Source organism: Schistocerca cancellata, chromosome 1 (assembly GCF_023864275.1).
Source record: "Schistocerca cancellata isolate TAMUIC-IGC-003103 chromosome 1, iqSchCanc2.1, whole genome shotgun sequence".
Classification (NCBI taxonomy): Eukaryota; Metazoa; Arthropoda; class Insecta; order Orthoptera; family Acrididae; genus Schistocerca; species Schistocerca cancellata.
Genome location: NC_064626.1, coordinates 963,154,283 through 963,173,158, shown reverse-complemented (window position 1 = coordinate 963,173,158; position 18,876 = coordinate 963,154,283). Strand labels below are relative to the sequence as shown.

The window sequence follows — 18,876 nt, the reverse complement described above, 5'->3', positions numbered from 1 at the left end:
TCCTATATTTAATTTTATGTCACGCAAAACAGCAAGTTATTAGCTAACAGGCAATAAAGAGTGCAAATTTTCTGAAGAGTTCTTGTTCCCCCAATTACAGGTAATCCCATTCGCTATTAATTGCGAAATTTTTTTTTACAAGAGGGGCAGGCTGTCACACCAGCTGACTGGGAACAGGAGAAGCACCACAGGAAATTTCAATTTCCACTGTCCTGAATATAGTTTGATGGCATCCATTACAAAGTATAGATGTTTCAATTCCACATAGCGAAATACAGTGACGTGCGATAGAAGAATGCTGTCTGAAGAGGCGTGGAATTGCACTTGGGCAGAGTTACGACCAAATAACATGTCTTACATTTCCTGGAACACATTTGTTTTATGTTTCAGACTTTCCAAAAGACACGCGTTACAAGATGAACATATTTTTGCAAGTTCGATTTTTTTTTAGTATTGACCCGGATAGCAAATATCGTAGATCCGGGGCTGATGCACAGAGCAGTCTGAGTTATAGTGACCCGTGTTTACATTTAGTGATTTTGCTGTTTCCCCTTCGTTATTCTCTCGTCAAATGAAAACAAAACGGATCTCTATGGCCAGGCGCTATCAAGTGAATTAAAATGCATTCACATAGTTACGGAAGGCTAAAATATGTTATCAGTTTCAGATTTTATTTTATTTCCATCTTTCTGACAGTCAAGCATTAATCGCCTTGCAGAATGGTGAAGTTATTTTTGTCTGTCTGCTAAAGAAATTTGACTTTTATTAACCTTTTCGGCAGAGGCTGTCAATGTATTTGAGACAAAATGTTTAATTCCACAGTACTGGTTAGTTTCAATTGTTCGCTGCATTTCATGTGCACGTTTTCATCTTTCAAGCACGTATGCCATTATGCCATAATACAGAACCAAACATGAAATAAATACAGCACTGGTGCTCCAAGAAAATTTGCGTCCCAAAAACCACACTGAAAAGCTTAATATCAGGTCAAAATCTACTTCACTGAGAATCTGGATATATGAATGTGCACTTTAAGTATGCATTTTAAATGTGCACATTTTAGTATGGTTCATGAAATTCTAGTGCTCTTGGAGTATCCTCTGATGTCTTGTTTCTTTTATGACATAATGTATGATCTTTCAATGTTTTACACATATGGGCTTCCTACATCATGGTAGCTGCGCAAGCGCGTTGTCAACTGATATCTGCGCTCTCTGGCTACTGCTGAAACGAAGTTATTTCTAACAGTTCGCGGGAAAATATTGCGAATGGTGGTTTGAAAAGCGTTTCCTTCAAAGCAAATATCCTTTCATGTAAGTTGAACTATGTGCGAGAATGTACCATGAATTCCTTAAATTACAGATCATTTGACTCTCATTTAAAAATCAACTCTTTGATGACAAGCCAATTAGAAGAATATCGAACCCTGAATATCAGACATTTATGTCGTTGTTAAAAATTTTACTGGCACATTTGTGTGATATATCTTAAAGTGTAACACACGCAAAAAAGATCAACATTATATGCGAAAGCTTAGCTTCTCTTGTAGCTTATTAACCTTAGAGACCAATATTATATGTGAACGCTTTGCTTTTCTTGTAGCAACACTATGTATATTAATTTAAACTATTAACTTTCCCCGTTTGTGTGTTCGTGCTACTTAACAGTGATGTTGCTATTGGCTGACTACATCGTGCGTTCTATGGTCTGAATATCCACAGTCATCGGCTGGCGAGATCACGTGGCATGAGCTATGACTGGCTTACAAAAGCGCATCGCAATCTCAATTTCAATGATTTGGAAAGTAACGTGCGGTGTTTGGTGTAATTCCAATGTATACTTTCGTAATATGAAAATACACAGAGTACATATTGTTGCACATCAAAGATATTTCCAAAACATGTGTTTTTCTCTGAGTTTCGTTTTCTATTGTGCCAGGAAATTCAACGCCCGTGTATAAACCCATAACCATTCAAAGGATTGTTATGTTTTGCAGGGAAAGTATACTGTCACTTAACACAGAAAAAGTGTGTTTTCGCCCGGGAGAAAGTGTATTTTTAACCTGGAAATCTGGGAAAAATCTGGGAATTTTTTTTCCTTGTCCGCGTATACACCCTGTAATAACTGTAAGAGGAAGACAGAGATTGGAATACATCCAGAAAATAATTGATGGTGTTGGTTGTAATTGCTACTCTTGGATGAAAAGGTTTGCACAGGAGAATAACTTGTGGCAGGCTGCATCAAACCAATCAGAAGACTGATAAGATTTCCGGATGTGGTGACAGGTAATCAAAGCCCTGGTGAAGGATGTGGTTCAGTTGTCCTATTACTGGGTGACAAGGGGGCACACCTTTCTAGCTGATTGTTGGGATTGATGGGCACATTAGGGATGTGAGAGGATTTGGCTTGGGAAATCAGTTTGTGGACTAGATTTGGTTTACTTACAAGATGTTCAGCATACTGGGTGAGGAAATTTTCATTAGTTCAGATATGCCATTTACAAGTGGCCAGGCTGTATGAGAATGATTTTTTACTGATTTCACATACCAATTCTGCTACAGTCACTGTACAGCTTTTTATGTTGGCTTGACAACCAACCAGCTGTCCACCAGAGTGAATGGCCATCGCCCAGCTGTAGCCAAGAACGAAGTTGACCACCCAGTGCCACAACATGCAGCTGAGCAAACACGCTGGAGTTCAGTGGCTGCTTCACAACCCAGGCCATCTGGCTCGTCCAGCAACAGCTTTTCTGATTTTTGGAGATGGGAATTATCCTTGCAACACATTATTTGCTCCACCAACTCTTCTTACTTCAATCTCTGCTAATCCACTCTTCTTACACCTGCATCCAGCAGTTTCCCTCTCTTCTGTCCTATCATCTCATCTCAGTCCACCTCCCACTCACCTTCATCGTGTGCCACATCTCACTGGCTCCCGAACCCATACATCAAATGCCTAGCCCCCCCCCCCCCCTCCTGGATTCAAGACAGCTAACCTGAAGCTTCCTTCCAAGCCACTAGCTACCTGTTCCCAACCCCTCTTCCTGCCTCTGTCTCCCCCCTCTACCAACCCTGTTGGACTCAAACCCCACACCCCACCCCTCCCCTCCACCTCACCCCACCCCACTCCATCCCACAATAGTCCAACTGTCCACAACATAGGATCATAGGTGTTTGCCTTTTATACACTCTACCTCAACGAAGAACTTACTCTGAAAGCTAGCTAGTTTCTTTCTTTCTTTCTCAGATAAATTTCAGCACCAGTTGCAAATGAATTTTATTATCTTCGCCAGTCTCGACAGATTACTTTCTAATCTTTAGAAGCCAACAATATTAGGTATATTATAAATCTTTAGATCTTAGTGATACGTACTGCAAAGAATAAAAAATATATTACAGGAACTTCTTTAGTTTAGTAGACATTCAATACTTTCTTCATAGAAGAATAATGCCATGGTATGTTCAGAAACTTTCATGTTGTGTATGATTATTTTAAGCAGCGTTTGACAATTTACAATAACTGAGTCAGATTTATGTATCTGTTGAGCTGCCAGCAAGAAACATATATAAAAGCATATATAAAAAATATAACCAAGGCATGCAGAGACATTATATATGATACATTTGAAAAAAACATGACCAACAATTCCAATATATGAAAGGTATGGGCTAATTTTCACATTTTATAAGAGATGATATGTTATCAAAATAGTGTCCATTTTGTAATGCAAGTTGATCATTCAACAAATCTTTTGAGTTTAGATGATAATGTTTGTGTATTTCAAAGTCTTCTTAAAAGCTTCATCTTGTACCCCTGTCAATTGTATGTAAAATTTCCTTGTTAAGCAAGGATGGCGGAGGAGATGTGTGTTTCTCTATTTTAAGATGTTATGCAAAACTTGACTTATACGATTCTTGCCATCTTTGTTGAGCAAGTGATTGTGTAGATGACAAATTAATTTTTTTGAAACTGGTAAAGGTAATAAAATTTATTTGCAACTAATGACTAAAATTTATTTTGAAAAAATAATTCTACAGTTGTTGAAAATTACAGCCATAAATGAAATAGGTTTCATTGTTTTCTGTGCCTGTTGATGACTCAGTGCCTCTGTTGTCCATTGACTGATCTTCTTTAATCTTCTTTTATTTACAAAGTTCACCTTCTTTCAAAAAGTTCTTTTTGAAAAATAAGTTATTTGATAGAAATTGTGTTCAGGTTTTATTAATGCCTAGTTATCTATCACTTGTTGTGACTTAATTTCATAAGTTTGACCTGCAGCCTTTTGAATGATTAGCTTTTTTGGTTATTTACTGCCCCCCCTTCCTCACCTGGATTTTTGGGAAATAATGTATTGTATCTATCTACATTTAGCTTGATGTCTTACGTTCGATCTTCCCTATCACAGTAGCAGAAACTTGTAGAATTTTTAACATTTTGGTAAGGTACAATCATGCTGTGGACATCATTAATGGTTTTTCTTTTTTATTTTTGTGATCTGAATGTACTACAAACTGCTTGAGATAAAATACTTTCATGAAAACTAGACACTTCTATTTATCAGTTGGTAGTTTTAACAGATCGTACCAGACTGAAATCCTGAACTATAATGATCTAAAAAAAAAAAAAAAAAATCCTTTTCAAACAAAGTGATCCATCTGTAACATACTGTAGTGGACCAAAGATAGCTGCGGAGGAACCAGAGTAAAACATGAGCAGTTCTTGCATGTCAGGATGGGTTCAAATGTTCCTATGGGCACGCTAACGTCCATAGAGGGTTTGAGTGTCAGTTGTGGTATGTGAGTAATTGACAGACAGACCAGCAGTGGACATACACACACAGTCCTCTATTGAATCATCCAGCATCATTCTTCCATGAACTTGAACAAGTCTTCAATTAAAGTAAAGTAAAGTCATATTGCAGGAATGACTGGGAGATCCTGAAGGGCTGGTTCAGTCGCCTAATTGGAAAGGCTTTCCCTATCCTTAACACCCGCAGACTTCTTTCCTTCATGGAGTATGAGGTCTGTGCGCAAATGTATATCTCTTAAGCGTAGGTGACTAGTGTGTGTGTGTGTGTGTGTGTGTGTGTGTGTGTGTGTGTGTGTGTACCTGTTAGCCTGTTAAGTGTAGTGTCAGTTCATGTTGGAGATGATGAGAGAAGGGGGAGGTTGAAAGCCAGTGTCCGCACGTAGACTCTTCTCTGGAAGAGCACCATGGGGGCCGCTTAGCTTATTGTCCCCATCTGATGGACAGATTACCATAACAGTGTCACATGGCTTTGCTTCAAGAGACATTAAGGAGAGCTTTGGTATTTAAATCAGGACATTGGCACAAAGTCTGGCGATCGGAAACTTTATGCCACCACCTCTCCTCCTGGCAACCAAATGATGGCAGTAAAGATTTCTTCCATCACCAGGATTCGAACCGGCTTACCTCCAGGTCGAGTACCACCGCATGGGCATGCATTAGCGACCTCGGCCTCAGTGGTGGGTAGTCTTTAATTATTCCGTCCAGTTAATATGGTCATTCAAGTGCATTTGAGCCGATGTTGAAGAGCAGCATCTGGTACGGTGTTGGCTCCCCAGATTAGCAGGCAGCCAGAGGTCCCTCATTCGTGACCCAATGGTGGCAGAGTTTCCAGCAAAGACAAGGATCGTGTTTGTGGCTCAAGTGTTGGGACCAGGTCAGTGGCTGGAGTCTAGTGCAATTAGTAGCATGTATCAACATCACAGAAGCCAGTCAAGCTGGAGTGGCTTCTCAAAGGCTGGTCCCAGGGAATTGACTTTCGGAACAGTGTCGTCGAAGTCTTATTGCTGCTGAGGGGTATTAAACATGAATGGGCCATGGCCGGCTGCAGCCAATGTCCAAGGCTTGTGGCCTGATTTCAATGCTTGTGCTCTGATAGCACAGGCATGCAGTTCGGTGACAGCACCTTCTGTCTGGCTGTGGCCTCATTATGGTTTTGGGCTCTGGCTTCTGCTTGATGGTCTGCTGTAGTTTGGTCCTATTTGCCTGCTTTCTCTTCCAGGTGACTCAGCACAAATATGATTCATAGTTAATCTGCGCATGACTTTTCTTGTAATTGATTAAATGCTCATCATCTCTGTGTTTGAACACTAGAAAGATGTTTCCTGGTCTCAAAATAAAGCCCCCCTCTATACTTCATAGTATTAAGTTGACTCTCTAGTATTGTGTATTTGAATTCTTCACTGTAGTTAGCCATGGCATCTTTTAGTATGCAATAATTTTTTATCAAAGTCCCATTTTCTTTTCCCTAAATAAATCCAATTATGGAAAGTCCATGATGGAATACTGACACTGTTATGAAAGGGGTAGGTAGATTGCTAATAAGCATGTGGTGGAGACACTGTGTCGCAGAGAGGGCACAACAAAAAGACAGCTAGACATTTGAACTTCTGGACAGAAAGCCTTCTTCTAAAGCACAACACTCTCTCCCTCCCCCCTCTCCCTCTTGGCCCCTCCCTCCCCCCCTCTCCCTCCCCCCTCTCTCCCCCCTTATCTCTCTCTCTCTCTCTCTCTCTCTCTCTCTCTCTCTCTCTCTCTCACACACACACACACACACACACACATTCACTCTTGACCACTGTCTTTGGCTGGAGACAGCGGTCGCACACGTGTGTGTGTGTGTGTGTGTGTGTGTGTGTGTGTGTGTGTGTGTGTGTGTGTGTTTTCTACTTTAATAGAAGCCCTTTTGGCCAAAAGCTCAGATGTATAGCAGTCATTTTGTTGTTCCCCTCTGCAGCTCAAGGTCTCCTCTACATGGTGAGTAGCAGTCTTATAAGAAGCCAACTTTAGAGACAATTCGGCTTCAAGTCCGAGAAGCTGGATTTTCTTCTAAACTACTGTTAAATTTCTACTTCTGGGCTGGGGCCAGAGCTTATGTAAGGTCGTAATATGACATCTTTATAAATTTACAAAATTAACTGTGAATGGTTTATTTTTTTGTTTTTACATAGTATTCTTGACTCGTGCTTCTCTGTAGTCTTTACTTCTTGGCTTCTAGTTCTACTAATATTTCCTTGAGTACCTGTAACGTATCTGAAAATTCATCCTTCAATTTTACGATCTCATGCATACTATTAGCAATATTTCACTTCATATCATTTATCATCTGTTGACTCCAACCCATTTCATCATCACCGTTTATACATGTATCGTCATATTGATATCATTTCAAGTTTTACCTAAAAGTCCTCCAGCACTTTTGATCCAATGGCTACCTTTTCCTTGGTCTCATCAAGCCTCTCAGATAGCTCTTGCACATTCTTATAACCTTAGTCTACTGTACTCTCTAACTCAGGGGTAGGCAACACGTCGATTGTGATCGACTGGTAGATTGCAAGTTTTTGTTTGGTAGATCACATGAGCAATAAGAGTGCAGAAAAAAAAAAGTTGACTAAAAATGACAGTTATTTCTTGTAGAGCTGAAAATGTGTGCTCATTCGACACAGGTGTGTTCCATTTGTTAACAAGTGCACAGAACTGGTACTAATGTCCATCTTGAACAGTTAAAACCATGTTGATCATACCTAATCATGTTTCTTAGATTAGTGCAATTGACTGCCACTCATTAATATGTTATTTCATTTATCTTTGCACATTATTGGTTCGGTACATGTCAGGAAATGCCGATGAGATTCATGCCGTTTCAGTGCACATGATTTTTTTGTAATAGCAGAAATGGCACATGCTTTCATTTATTGTGTCAAGCTACTATGGCATTTGCGAAAAAGAGAAATGTGAGATGTATTTCAAGACTGTGCACTCAAGTGTGAATACTGAGTTTCCTTTATAGCGTGAACTGAGAAAAGAAAAAAAATCATGAAACTTAATCAGCTAAGTTTTCAGCAATATCTGATCATGAAACGAGTTGCTGCCACTCTTGCTTCTTATCACGTTTTGGATGTATTGACGATTAGGAGGAAACCCTTTGAGAATAGTAAATTCATTAAAGAAGCATTTTCAGAAGCTGCTAGTGAGTTGCTTCAGAATTTCAAAAAGAAGTCTGAAATAGGGGCTGCCATCATACCCCTTCATTTGTCATCAACAATGATCATGAGAAGAGTTCAAACAATGTCTAATGTTTTTTCTCACTTGTAAAGACTTGGATGAGTGCTCTTACTTTTCATTGCAATTAGGTGATTCGTATGATGCAACAGGCACTGCTTAGTTGCCCGTTTCTGTGAGGATGATTTTTAATACCTTTACTGTTATCCACAAGCTCCCAGTCATTACCACAGATTGGGATGCAGTCTTAAGACTTTCTGAAAGTTGTTGTCTTGCTCACTGCCAAAGAGGGGAAAGTTTTCCACACTTTTGAACATACCACTGTATTTTACACCAGCAGTTTCTTTGTGGAAAGTTTTTAAATTCAAATAAAACTATGAAAACTGTTGTGAAGGTAGTCAACAAAATTAGGTCTCTCTCTGAGAAAACTTTTTCAAGATGTGGCAGAGGAACTCAAACTGCGGTATGAAAATCTGTTTCTTGATACCAAAATGAGTTAGCTCAGCAAGGCAAAAGCACTTTGTTTCTACCATCTTTTACTGGCCGTCAAACTGTTTGTGCAAGAACCAGAAGAGAATAGTCTGTTAGCTTCCACAGAAGGTCCTCTCTAGCTTAATAATTTTGCTTTCTTACTTGACCTAACAGGAAAACTTCCTGAGCTAAATTGGAAATTTCAAGATAACGATAAAGTTGAAGATTAGACATGGCTCAGCCACATCCTGAGGGTTGAGATTCTGGTAAAGTAAGGCTATGAGGACGGATCATAAGTCTTGCTTACATAGCTTCATCTTTGTCTGGTGTTCCTTTATTCTTTTCACTCTTTGTTTCAACAGAATATGGAACTACTGCTTCTGAAGACTCAAATGAGCAAATACACAGGGTGGTAATAATTAAATTTTTCTGCTGCTTCAGAAGACCTACGTGGAAAACGAATGATCATAGGACAATGAAACTTTGAGCACACATTTGTAAGGACATGCGGAACAGAAATAATGAATAAACCATTGAAAAAGTACATTTTAGTTCCCATGTAAAGGATATTGTTTGTTAATTGTGTACCATGCTTGTGTGCTGGGTTACAAACATTGCTCAAGGTGACGACTATATGTGACGACCATCTGCACCCACAAGAGCCTGGAGCCGCACTAAAGATTCCATTGCACAATTGTTTGCAGCATTTTTCAAATGGTAGACCATAGAATGTTTGGTTGTTGTGATAAAAATTGTGCACTGCTTGAAGATTGCACATTACATGCACCATTCTCAGCCACGGCAATGTTAACTACTTCAATAATTTGTGGCACAGATGGTTGTTGGCCTCTCCCAGGAGCAATTCCCAAATCACCAGTTAATTCAAACTTCTGAATCATGTTCTTCAAGCCTGGTGCGGGAAGGGAATCTCTCCATGTTTCTTTAATGCCTTGATAGCTGCGAAGAGCAGCAACACTGTTGCTCATCCTGCAGCGCACATTCTAAACATCATTCCTATCAAGTTGGGTAACCATACGGTAAATTGTTTTCTGTCTACACTTTCTAAAGTAGCAGAAGTTTAATTATAACCATCCTGTACTTTCATGAAACAGTTGTCAAAATACAAAGCTGTTTCTAGGAAATGTTTACAGGAGAATCTCGGATCAGTGGCAGATATTACCTCTGTAAATCCAGTTTCCTCAAAAAGAAGAAAAACTTTGCAGAACTTATTAATGACTGAAAATAAACACTATAAACTAGGTTTTTCCCCCACTTTTAAATCACATATAGCTATAACCATGTGTGCTGCAAATATGGCATTATCTAGCTAATTGAAGTAATTTTGTATTTTTTGAATCAAAATTCTTGGTTTTTTTTTCTATATGTAAAAATATGTTGTATTACATATTGTGTTGTTGTTACAGGGAATAGCAAAATACGACAACATTTTGGATTTAAATCATCTGTATTCAAATGACATTTATCAAGTTTCACAGAAATATGGCATAGAAGCAGCCAGGATTATCATAGTAAAGGTGAGCTTGCACATCCTCAAAAAAGATAAAAAAGTTTAGAATTTACAAAAAAAATTAAGAAACTTGTGGCATTTCATTGAGTTAGATTGAGAGTAGCTGTAGCAACATTCCAAAGTTGACACAACTGAATCACTAAATTTTTAACAATGTTTCCAATTAAGTGGAGATTTTGGTTGGGGTAATTTATTTTGTAATAAGGGACTAATTATGTACAGATTTTATGGTGCAGAATTGTACATATGAAGTACTGTTCTAAGAGAGATTTTTCTGTTGACTTGTATTTAGTCCAGAATTATATCTTATGGAAGACATTCCTGTGTATTTGTATTCATATAAACAACCAAACTAAAATAAATGAAGTAAGGGCAGTTGGCAACGTAAGTGCAAGAGTAGGTTGTTCCAATGCAGCCTCACAATCCGTAGTTGTTGGCAGACGTCAGAAGTCATCGGAGCTATTGCCAACATAGACTGACTACTACTGTGCATCATTTCTACCATAGCAAACACTCTGTATTACATGCAAAGTTTGCTGGCACTGATGAACAGCACTGTCTCCTGCAAGTTTCCTCACTCCGTGGCTGCAAATATCCTACTCCCACAACTTTCAGTGGCAAAAATTGCAGACGCCAAAAAATACTGATACAGCCAAATTTGAAAATGTTAAATAGGGAGAGAGAACATATAAACAGGTCATTTTAACATGTGTTTAATGCATTTTGAACTGGAACTTCCAAAAATAGACATATTGGTTTGCCTCATAAGTTCACTCCCCTTGCATTACAGTGAAATTGCAAAAAAGACATGGGAACACACCTCCCCACAGCACAGCTACATGGGAACACACCTCCCCACAGCACAGCTAAGACAGATTGGTTGCTGGCCTGTCTGCTTACACACTTCACACACAATATCGTGTACAATATAACTAAGAAGACGGATCAATTTTGTAAAAAAACTATTTATTTCTTTCACTATACATCATTATTGTTGGCAGTGTACTGCCATTTCTCTGGAAATTTTATAAATGCCATTCTTCCAAAATGTGAGTGTTTTTGGGTTGATGAACTCTTTGAGGATCAGTCTGCACTCCTCCAAAGAGGTGAGGCATTTGCCTTTCAGGAAATTCTGCAGGAAACGGAATAGATGAAAGTTAGAAGGAGCAATGTCTAGTGAATACAATGGTTGTGGTAAGACAATCGACTCAAAAGAATGCAACTTTTGACGGGTTACCACAGAGGTATGTGGTCTGGCATTGTCATGATGAAAGACGAAAGATGAGATCATGTCCCAAATTTGGTCATTTCTCATCAGTGGCTGCCTTGAGACAAGCCAACTGCAAACAGTACTTATTGGAAGTGATAGTTTCATTTGGAAGAAGTTCGTAATACAGGATGCCTTTGTAATCACATCCGATGCATAGCAGAACCTGTCTGGGATGCAGCCTTGGCCTAGAAACTGATAGTGGTGGCTGCCCTGTCTTGTTGCACAATTTACTCTTCGGAGCTGGTACATGATCCACTTCTCTCATCTCCAGTTACTAGCCATTCCAGAAAAGAAGCATTTGATAGTGTCCCAGTAATTAATCACAGATGGACTAATGCTGAATTGAATTCGCTTAACTCAGTTCACGAGGAACCCATACATAGTAAATATTTGCGTAACCCAGCTTCTTCAAGTTTCTGGCTACAGTAGCCCAAGTGACCTAGAGCTCCAGCGCCAGCACCCGTGTTCTTATTTGTGGATTGTTAGCAATTATGTCACTAAGCCATTCCTTGTCTGTAACTGTTGGCGGTTCAGATCAAGGTTTGTCTGTTAGGGCGAAATTCCCAGATCAGAATTGACTAAACTGCTTTTGACATGATCGAGCCGTTACTGGATTGGCCCTGTAGACAGCAAAAACCTTCTGCTGGCATTGTGAGGCAGTTTTCCCTTTATGATAGTAAAACAGCATAAATTGTTGTTAATTGTTCCTTCTTGATCTCTATATCTTGTAAAAACACATTCACACTGTTCCATCCAACATAAAGCATGTATGTGCGCATGCCCCCCCCCCCCCCCCCCCCACACACACACACATTAACATATCCAGTGGTGCATCAGGTTGTCAACCTCTATATCTTACAGGTGGTTAGGCAACTGTGTTACACCAGGGAGGGTGGGGGAGGGGGGGGGGGGGCAGCAGCAGTGGGTGCAGGTAGTTTTTCGGGTGCTGCAGATGGAACATGTGAGCAACATGAACGAACTTACGAGGCAATCCAATACAATGTAGGAAAATGAATTAATAATGGATGTACTAACATGATTCCACTATATTTATTAGACGTATTTCTGTGTCTGCATGGAACTTGAAATTGTTTCCACCAAGTGAAAGTTTTCAAAGTACCAGAATGTTTCCCATCAGCATATATTGAAACTGTGACAACATAAATAAAATATTTGGATGAATTTGCTGCAGTTGTTGTTGTTGTTGATTGTGATGATGATGATGATTATGATGATGATTTGTGGTGTACACCACCAATTATGAAAAACAAAGTTGTTTTGGAAATCATTCAGCAGTCAAAAGATTGCCGTAAAGATGACAAATCTGACAGTGAAATTGACATTGCAGATTCTGTCTACACTATATAATGACAAGTATGCTCAACTATTTACATGCGTATTCATATGACAAAATGAACAAATGATGGACAATAAAGAATGAAATACCAAAGATACTACAGACAAGAATAACATAATGTTTTACAAAAAGAAAAGAAAATACTGTGTTTAGACTTCCAGTATACATTCTGCGTCTCCAGAGAAGATTCTCAGAGCAAAAGAATGTTCTCTGAGAAAGTTTTCAATTTCGTGTGTGTGTGCGTGTGCGTGTGCATGTGAACTTTGTCAAAAGTGCTTGTTTGCTGACATGGGAGATTCAGAATTTGCTTTTGTAAATATTATAAAGGATTATCCAACTGTGGAAACCCTAGTTAATCTCTCTCTCTCTCTCTCTCTCTCTCTCTCTCTCACAAACACAAACAAACAAACGCAAACACACCCCCTGCGCACACGAATGCCAACTCCAGCATCTTGGGCTAGAATGCCATGTTTTCTTTACAGAAATAGCAATCTGTCCTTTCCTATATTGTCGATAAAAGATTATCCAGTAATAATAAATTAATTACAAACTCCGACCACAAGAAAGAAGAAGGCTGAGAGTTTCAAAGAAATTCAGCACCGCTTCATAGAAATTTTTGGGGAAAAAAACCGTGATGTAGAAATATTTTTAAGAGTGCATAATGTGAAGTCACGCATTAAGTTTAACAAGGGGACCGTCCAGTCTTTGAAATTTAGTTCAGGCTGAGACTTTGCGGTGTAGTAATATACATATGTCCACTCATAGAAGTCATAAAGCACAAAGGCTCTAAAGTTTTAATTGTAGCTCATAAACACCTCATATGCGGGTCATAAATAACAAGGCAGCTGGTAAGTGAAGTAGCTCAGGCAGTAGTGTGTTAGACTTTCATGCAGCCTATCTGGGTTCGATCTTACCTACCTGCTGCTATGGTTTAATTTTGTTTTATTTATTGTTTTAAACATTATAACAACTCTCAAATAAAGTTAATAACGTAAAGTATTATCAATTAAATCATAAATAATTTTATTATGTTTGTAAAATGGCTGCTTAAAATGTGAATTACACTCATCAATATTTTATTTTTAAAAAAGTTAAATAACTTCAAATGCATTTTTAATGGAGGTAAATTAATTACTACTGCCACAAAATTCTGGGTGGAGTTTCAATTATACAAAACTTTTTTTACAATATTGTGTTCATTTGTGAATTTTGTATTTTATGTGCAAGCACCAGAATGATAGTTGTCAGAAAAACACAGAAACCAAAAATTATTTTGGCATCTTAAACGATTTATGAAGGACGATTGTTTGCAGGAACAACATTTATTAAAAGATCTGTTGATAAGCATACTTTGTTGACATTCTGGACAACTTCTCTTTCGTCAGAAAGTCTGAAAGCAGACCAGTACATCGAATCATATCCTTAAAACTTGGCGATGATAGACTACTGATTTTATTTTTGTACAGTGTTCATGAGTATTTATTTCTCTATTATTTTTAACAAGTGGAGTTTTCTATATGCTTAATCAGATTTTTTACTTGTCTATAAAAATGAATGTCACACAGTTGAAGTAGTGGAGTACATTTCAGAGGAAACAATTTAATTGTATATGTTGGTTATTTCTTATCATCCGGAAAGATTTAATCATATAATTCAGGGTTTGCTTGTCCACCCAAGAATCGATAATTAACAGAAGCCATTCTTTCTTAATTAATTGCCAAAAACACAAAAAACAATGTTGAGAAAGTCAGTATACAGTTCTTTCATTTGCTTCCCAGATCTGGAAGACGTTATTACAACGTTTTTAAAATTTTGTTCATATTCTTTTACTCTTTTTTTAACTCGGGGACCGAAGTTACCTGTTCCCTCTTGTAAACACACAAACACTTGAAGTAGGATGTTTCCAGACAGAGTGAGAGCATATTGATCGGTATATGTATGCGTCACTTTATTCATGTCATGTTTTGATGAAAATGGTTTTGCGTCCTTTGACAGCCAGAGTTCTGTAGTACTCTGACAGACACTGACATCCTGGAAATAAAAAACAATCTAAATTGAAGTATTTTGTCAGAGAATCATAAAAATAGAGAGAAAAATGAATTTTTAAATGCCCTGTAATAAATATCTGTTTGGTCTGTGTTGATAACAAAATCTCTGTTGAAATTCAGTATCACTTTTAACATGTTGTTGTTGTTGTTGTTGTGGTGGTGGTCTTCAGTCCTGAGACTGGTTTGATGCAGCTCTCCATGCTACTCTATCCTGTGCAAGCTTCTTCATCTCCCAGTAACTACTGCAACCTACATCCTTCTGAATCTGCTTAGTGTATTCGTCTCTTGGTCTCCCTCTACGATTTTTACCATCCACCCTGCCCTCCAATACTAAATTGGTGATCCCTTGATGCCTCAGAACATGTCCTACTAACCAATCCCTTCTTCTAGTCAAGTTGTGCCACAAATTTCTCTTCCCCCAATTCTATTCAATACCTCCTCATTAGTTATGTGATCTACCCATCTAATCTTCAGCATTCTTCTGTAGCACCACATTTCAAAAGCTTCTATTCTCTTCTTGTCCAAACTATTTATCGTCCATGTTTCACTTCCATACATGGCTACATTCCACACAAATCCTTTCAGAAACGACTTCCTGACACTTAAATCTATACTCGATGTTAACAAATTTCTCTTCTTCAGAAATGCTTTCCTTGCCATTGCCAGTCTACATTTTATATCCTCTCTACTTCGACCATCATCAGTTATTTTGCTCCCCAAACAGCAAAACTCCTTTACTACTTTAAGTGTCTCATTTCCTAATCTAATTCCCTCAGCATCACCCGACTTAATTCGAGTACATTCCATTGTCCTCGTTTTGCTTTTGTTGATGTTCATCTTATATCCTCCTTTCAAGACACTGTCCATTCCGTTCAACTGCTCTTCCAAATCCTGTTCTGTCTCTGACAGAATTACAATGTCATCGGCGAACCTCAAAGTTTTTATTTCTTCTCCATGGATTTTAATACCTACTCCAAATTTTTCTTTTGTTTCCTTCACTGCTTGCTCAATATACAGATTGAATAACATCGGGGAGAGGCTACAACCCTGTTCACTCCCTTCCCAACCACTGCTTCCCTTTCATGTCCCTCGGCTCTTATTACTGCCATCTGGTTTCTGTACAATTGTAAATAGCTTTTTGCTCCCTGTATTTTACCCCTGCCACCTTCAGAATTTGAAAGAGAGTATCCCAGTCAACATTGTCAAAAGCTTTCTCTAAGTCTACAAATGCTAGAAATGTAGATTTGCCTTTCCTTAACCTTCCTTCTAAGATAAGTCGTAAGGTCAGTATTGCCTCACGTGTTCCAACATTTCTATGGAATCCAAACTGATTTTCCCCGAGGTCGGCTTCTACTAGTTTTTCCATTCGTCTGTAAAGAATTCGCGTTAGTATTTTGCAGCCGTGACTTATTAAACTGATAGTTCGGTAATTTTCACATCTGTCAACACCTGCTTTCTTTAGGATTGGAATTATTATATTCTTCTTGAAGTCTGTGGGTATTTCACCTGTCTCATATATCTTGCTAATTAGATGGTAGAGTTTTGTCAGGACTGGCTCTCCCAAGGATGTCAGTAGTTCTAATGTAATGTTATCTACTCCCGGGGCCTTGTTTCGACTCAGGTCTTTCACTACTCTGTCAAACTCTTCACGCAGTATCATATCTCCCATTTCATCTTCATCTACATCCTCTTCCATTTCCATAATATTGTCCTCAAGTACATCGCCCTTGTATAGACCCTCTATATACTCCTTCCACCTTTCTGCTTTCCCTTCTTTGCTTAGAACTGGGTTTCCATCTGAGCTCCTAATATTCATACAAGTGGCTCTCTTTTCTCCACAGGTCTATTTAATTTTCCTGTAGGCAGTATCTATCTTACTCCTAGTGAGACAAGCCTCTACATCCTTACGTTTGTCCTCTAGCCATCCCTGCTTAGCCATTTGGCACTTCCTGTCGATCTCATTTTTGAGACATTTGTATTCCTTTTTGCCTGCTTCATTTACTGCATTTTTATATTTTCGTCTTTCATCAATTAAGTTCAATATTTCTTCTGTTACCCAAGGATTTCTAGCAGCCCTCGTCTTTTTACCTACATTCTGCTGCCTTCACTACTTCATTCCTCAAAGCTACCCAGTCTTCTTCTACTGTATCTCTTTACCCCATTCCTGTCAATTGTTCCCTTATGCTCTCCTTGAAACTCTGTACAACCTCTGGTTCTTTCAGTTTATCCAGGTCCCATCTCCTTAAATTCCCACCTTTTTGCAGTTTCTTCAGTTTTAATCTACAGTTCATAACCAATAGATTGTGGTCAGAGTCCACATCTGCCCCTGGAAATGTCTTACAATTTAAAACCTGGTTCCTAAATCTCTGTCTTACCATTATATAATCTATCTGAAACCTGTCAGCCTCCAGGCTTCTTCCATGTATACAACCTTCATTTATGATTCTTGAACCAAGTGTTAGCTATGATTAAGTTGTGCTCTGTGCAAAATTCTACCAGACGGCTTCCTCTTTTATTTCTTGCCCCCAATCCGTATTCACTTACTACGTTTCCTTCTCTCCCTTTTCCTACTACCGAATTCCAGTCACCCATGACTATTAAATTTTCGTCTCCCTTCACTATCTGAATAATTTCTTTTATTTCATCATACATTTCTTCAATTTCTTCGTCATCTGCAGAGCTAGTTGGCATATAAACTTGTACTACTGTAGTAGGCATGGGCTTCGTGTCTATCTTGGCCACTATAATACGTTCACTATGCTGTTTGTAGTAGCTTACCCGCACTCCTATTTTTTTATTCATTATTAAACCTACTCCTGCATTACCCCTCTTTGATTTTGTATTTATAACCCTGTATTCACCTGATCAGAAGTCTTGTTCCTCCTGCCACCGAACTTCACTAATTCCCACTTTATCTAACTTTAACCTATCCATCTCCCTTTTTAAATTTTCTAACCTACCTGCCCGATTAAGGGATCTGACATTCCACGCTCCGATCCGTAGAACGCCAGTTTTCTTTCTCCTGATAACGACGTCCTCTTGAGTAGTCCCCGCCCGGAGATCCGAATGGGGGACTGTTTTACCTCCAGAATATTTTACCCAAGAGGACGCCATCATCATTTAACCATACTGTAAAGCTGCATGCCCTCGGGAAAAATTATGGCCATAGTTTCCCCTTGCTTGCAGCCGTTCGCAGTACCAGCACAGCAAGGCCGTTTAGGTTAGTGTTACAAGGCCAGATCAGTCAATCATCCAGACTGTTGCCCCCGCAACTACTGAAAAGGCTGCTGCCCCTCTTCAGGAACCACACATTTGTCTGGCCTCTCAGCAGATACCCCTCCGTTGTGGTTGCACCTACGGTACGGCTATGTGTATCGCTGAGGCTCGCAAGCCTCCCCGCCAATGGCAAGGTGCATGGTTTATGGGGGGCAGTTTTAACACCTGGGCTCAAAAAGTGTTTGCAGCAGCCAAGGTTTCTTCGATCATTGCTGTTTCTTTCCTTTAAACAATTTATCACTTTTTGATGACGAATTCTGTGTTTATTTTTGAATCTATGAATCCAGCTGTTAGAAGCTTTAAATTCAAAATCTGGAAACTGTTGTGCTGGTGCTAAAGCCCACTGTTTTAAATTCTGTGCAGTGACTTGCTGATAATTCTTTCAGGCTTCAATAAAACAACCGTATGTCCAGGAACTGATTGCTGCTTACTTGTAAAATTGGTTGCCTCCTTTTTTTCTATTTCTTCTTCCGATTGAGATAAATATTCCTTCTGTCTTAACCAGCTGCATCCCTTTTTTGTGATGTTTGTAGTTTCTACATGGGGTGAGCCTTTACGATATTAACAACGTTAATTTTGTAATGCAAAGAATGGTGGTCTAGATCTCTTGCCTTCTTTTCTTCTGGTTCATATTGATACAATGAGCTGTGGTCTTCGTACTTTTTGTGGGCAAGTTCATCATCAGTCAAAAGGATTTCTTCATCCAACATGTCCACAGTAAGTCTGTAAATTTTTTTCATCCATCAATACTGCTTCAGGGGAAATTGTCAGTGAAGATTCCGATGCAGTCGGATTACTTGCAGCAAGCTATCTTTCATAATAAACAACGCTATCTTCTAACATCACCGTCGACACTTTACAGTATATCGAATCTGTGGCTTCAGATATTTCCGCGATG

At 38.9% G+C, this 18,876-nt stretch overlaps 1 protein-coding gene across 1 annotated transcript in view; it reads left to right on the top strand.

Annotated features, from left to right (window-relative positions):
- LOC126088396 (DNA-directed RNA polymerase I subunit RPA1) overlaps positions 1-18,876 on the top strand; it is a 326,390-nt gene that overhangs the window by 289,865 nt on the left and 17,649 nt on the right. Inside the window, exon 30 of the mRNA XM_049906539.1 lies at positions 9,924-10,034. Coding sequence (XP_049762496.1) covers positions 9,924-10,034 — 111 coding nt within the window. The remainder of the gene's footprint in view (positions 1-9,923; positions 10,035-18,876) is intronic.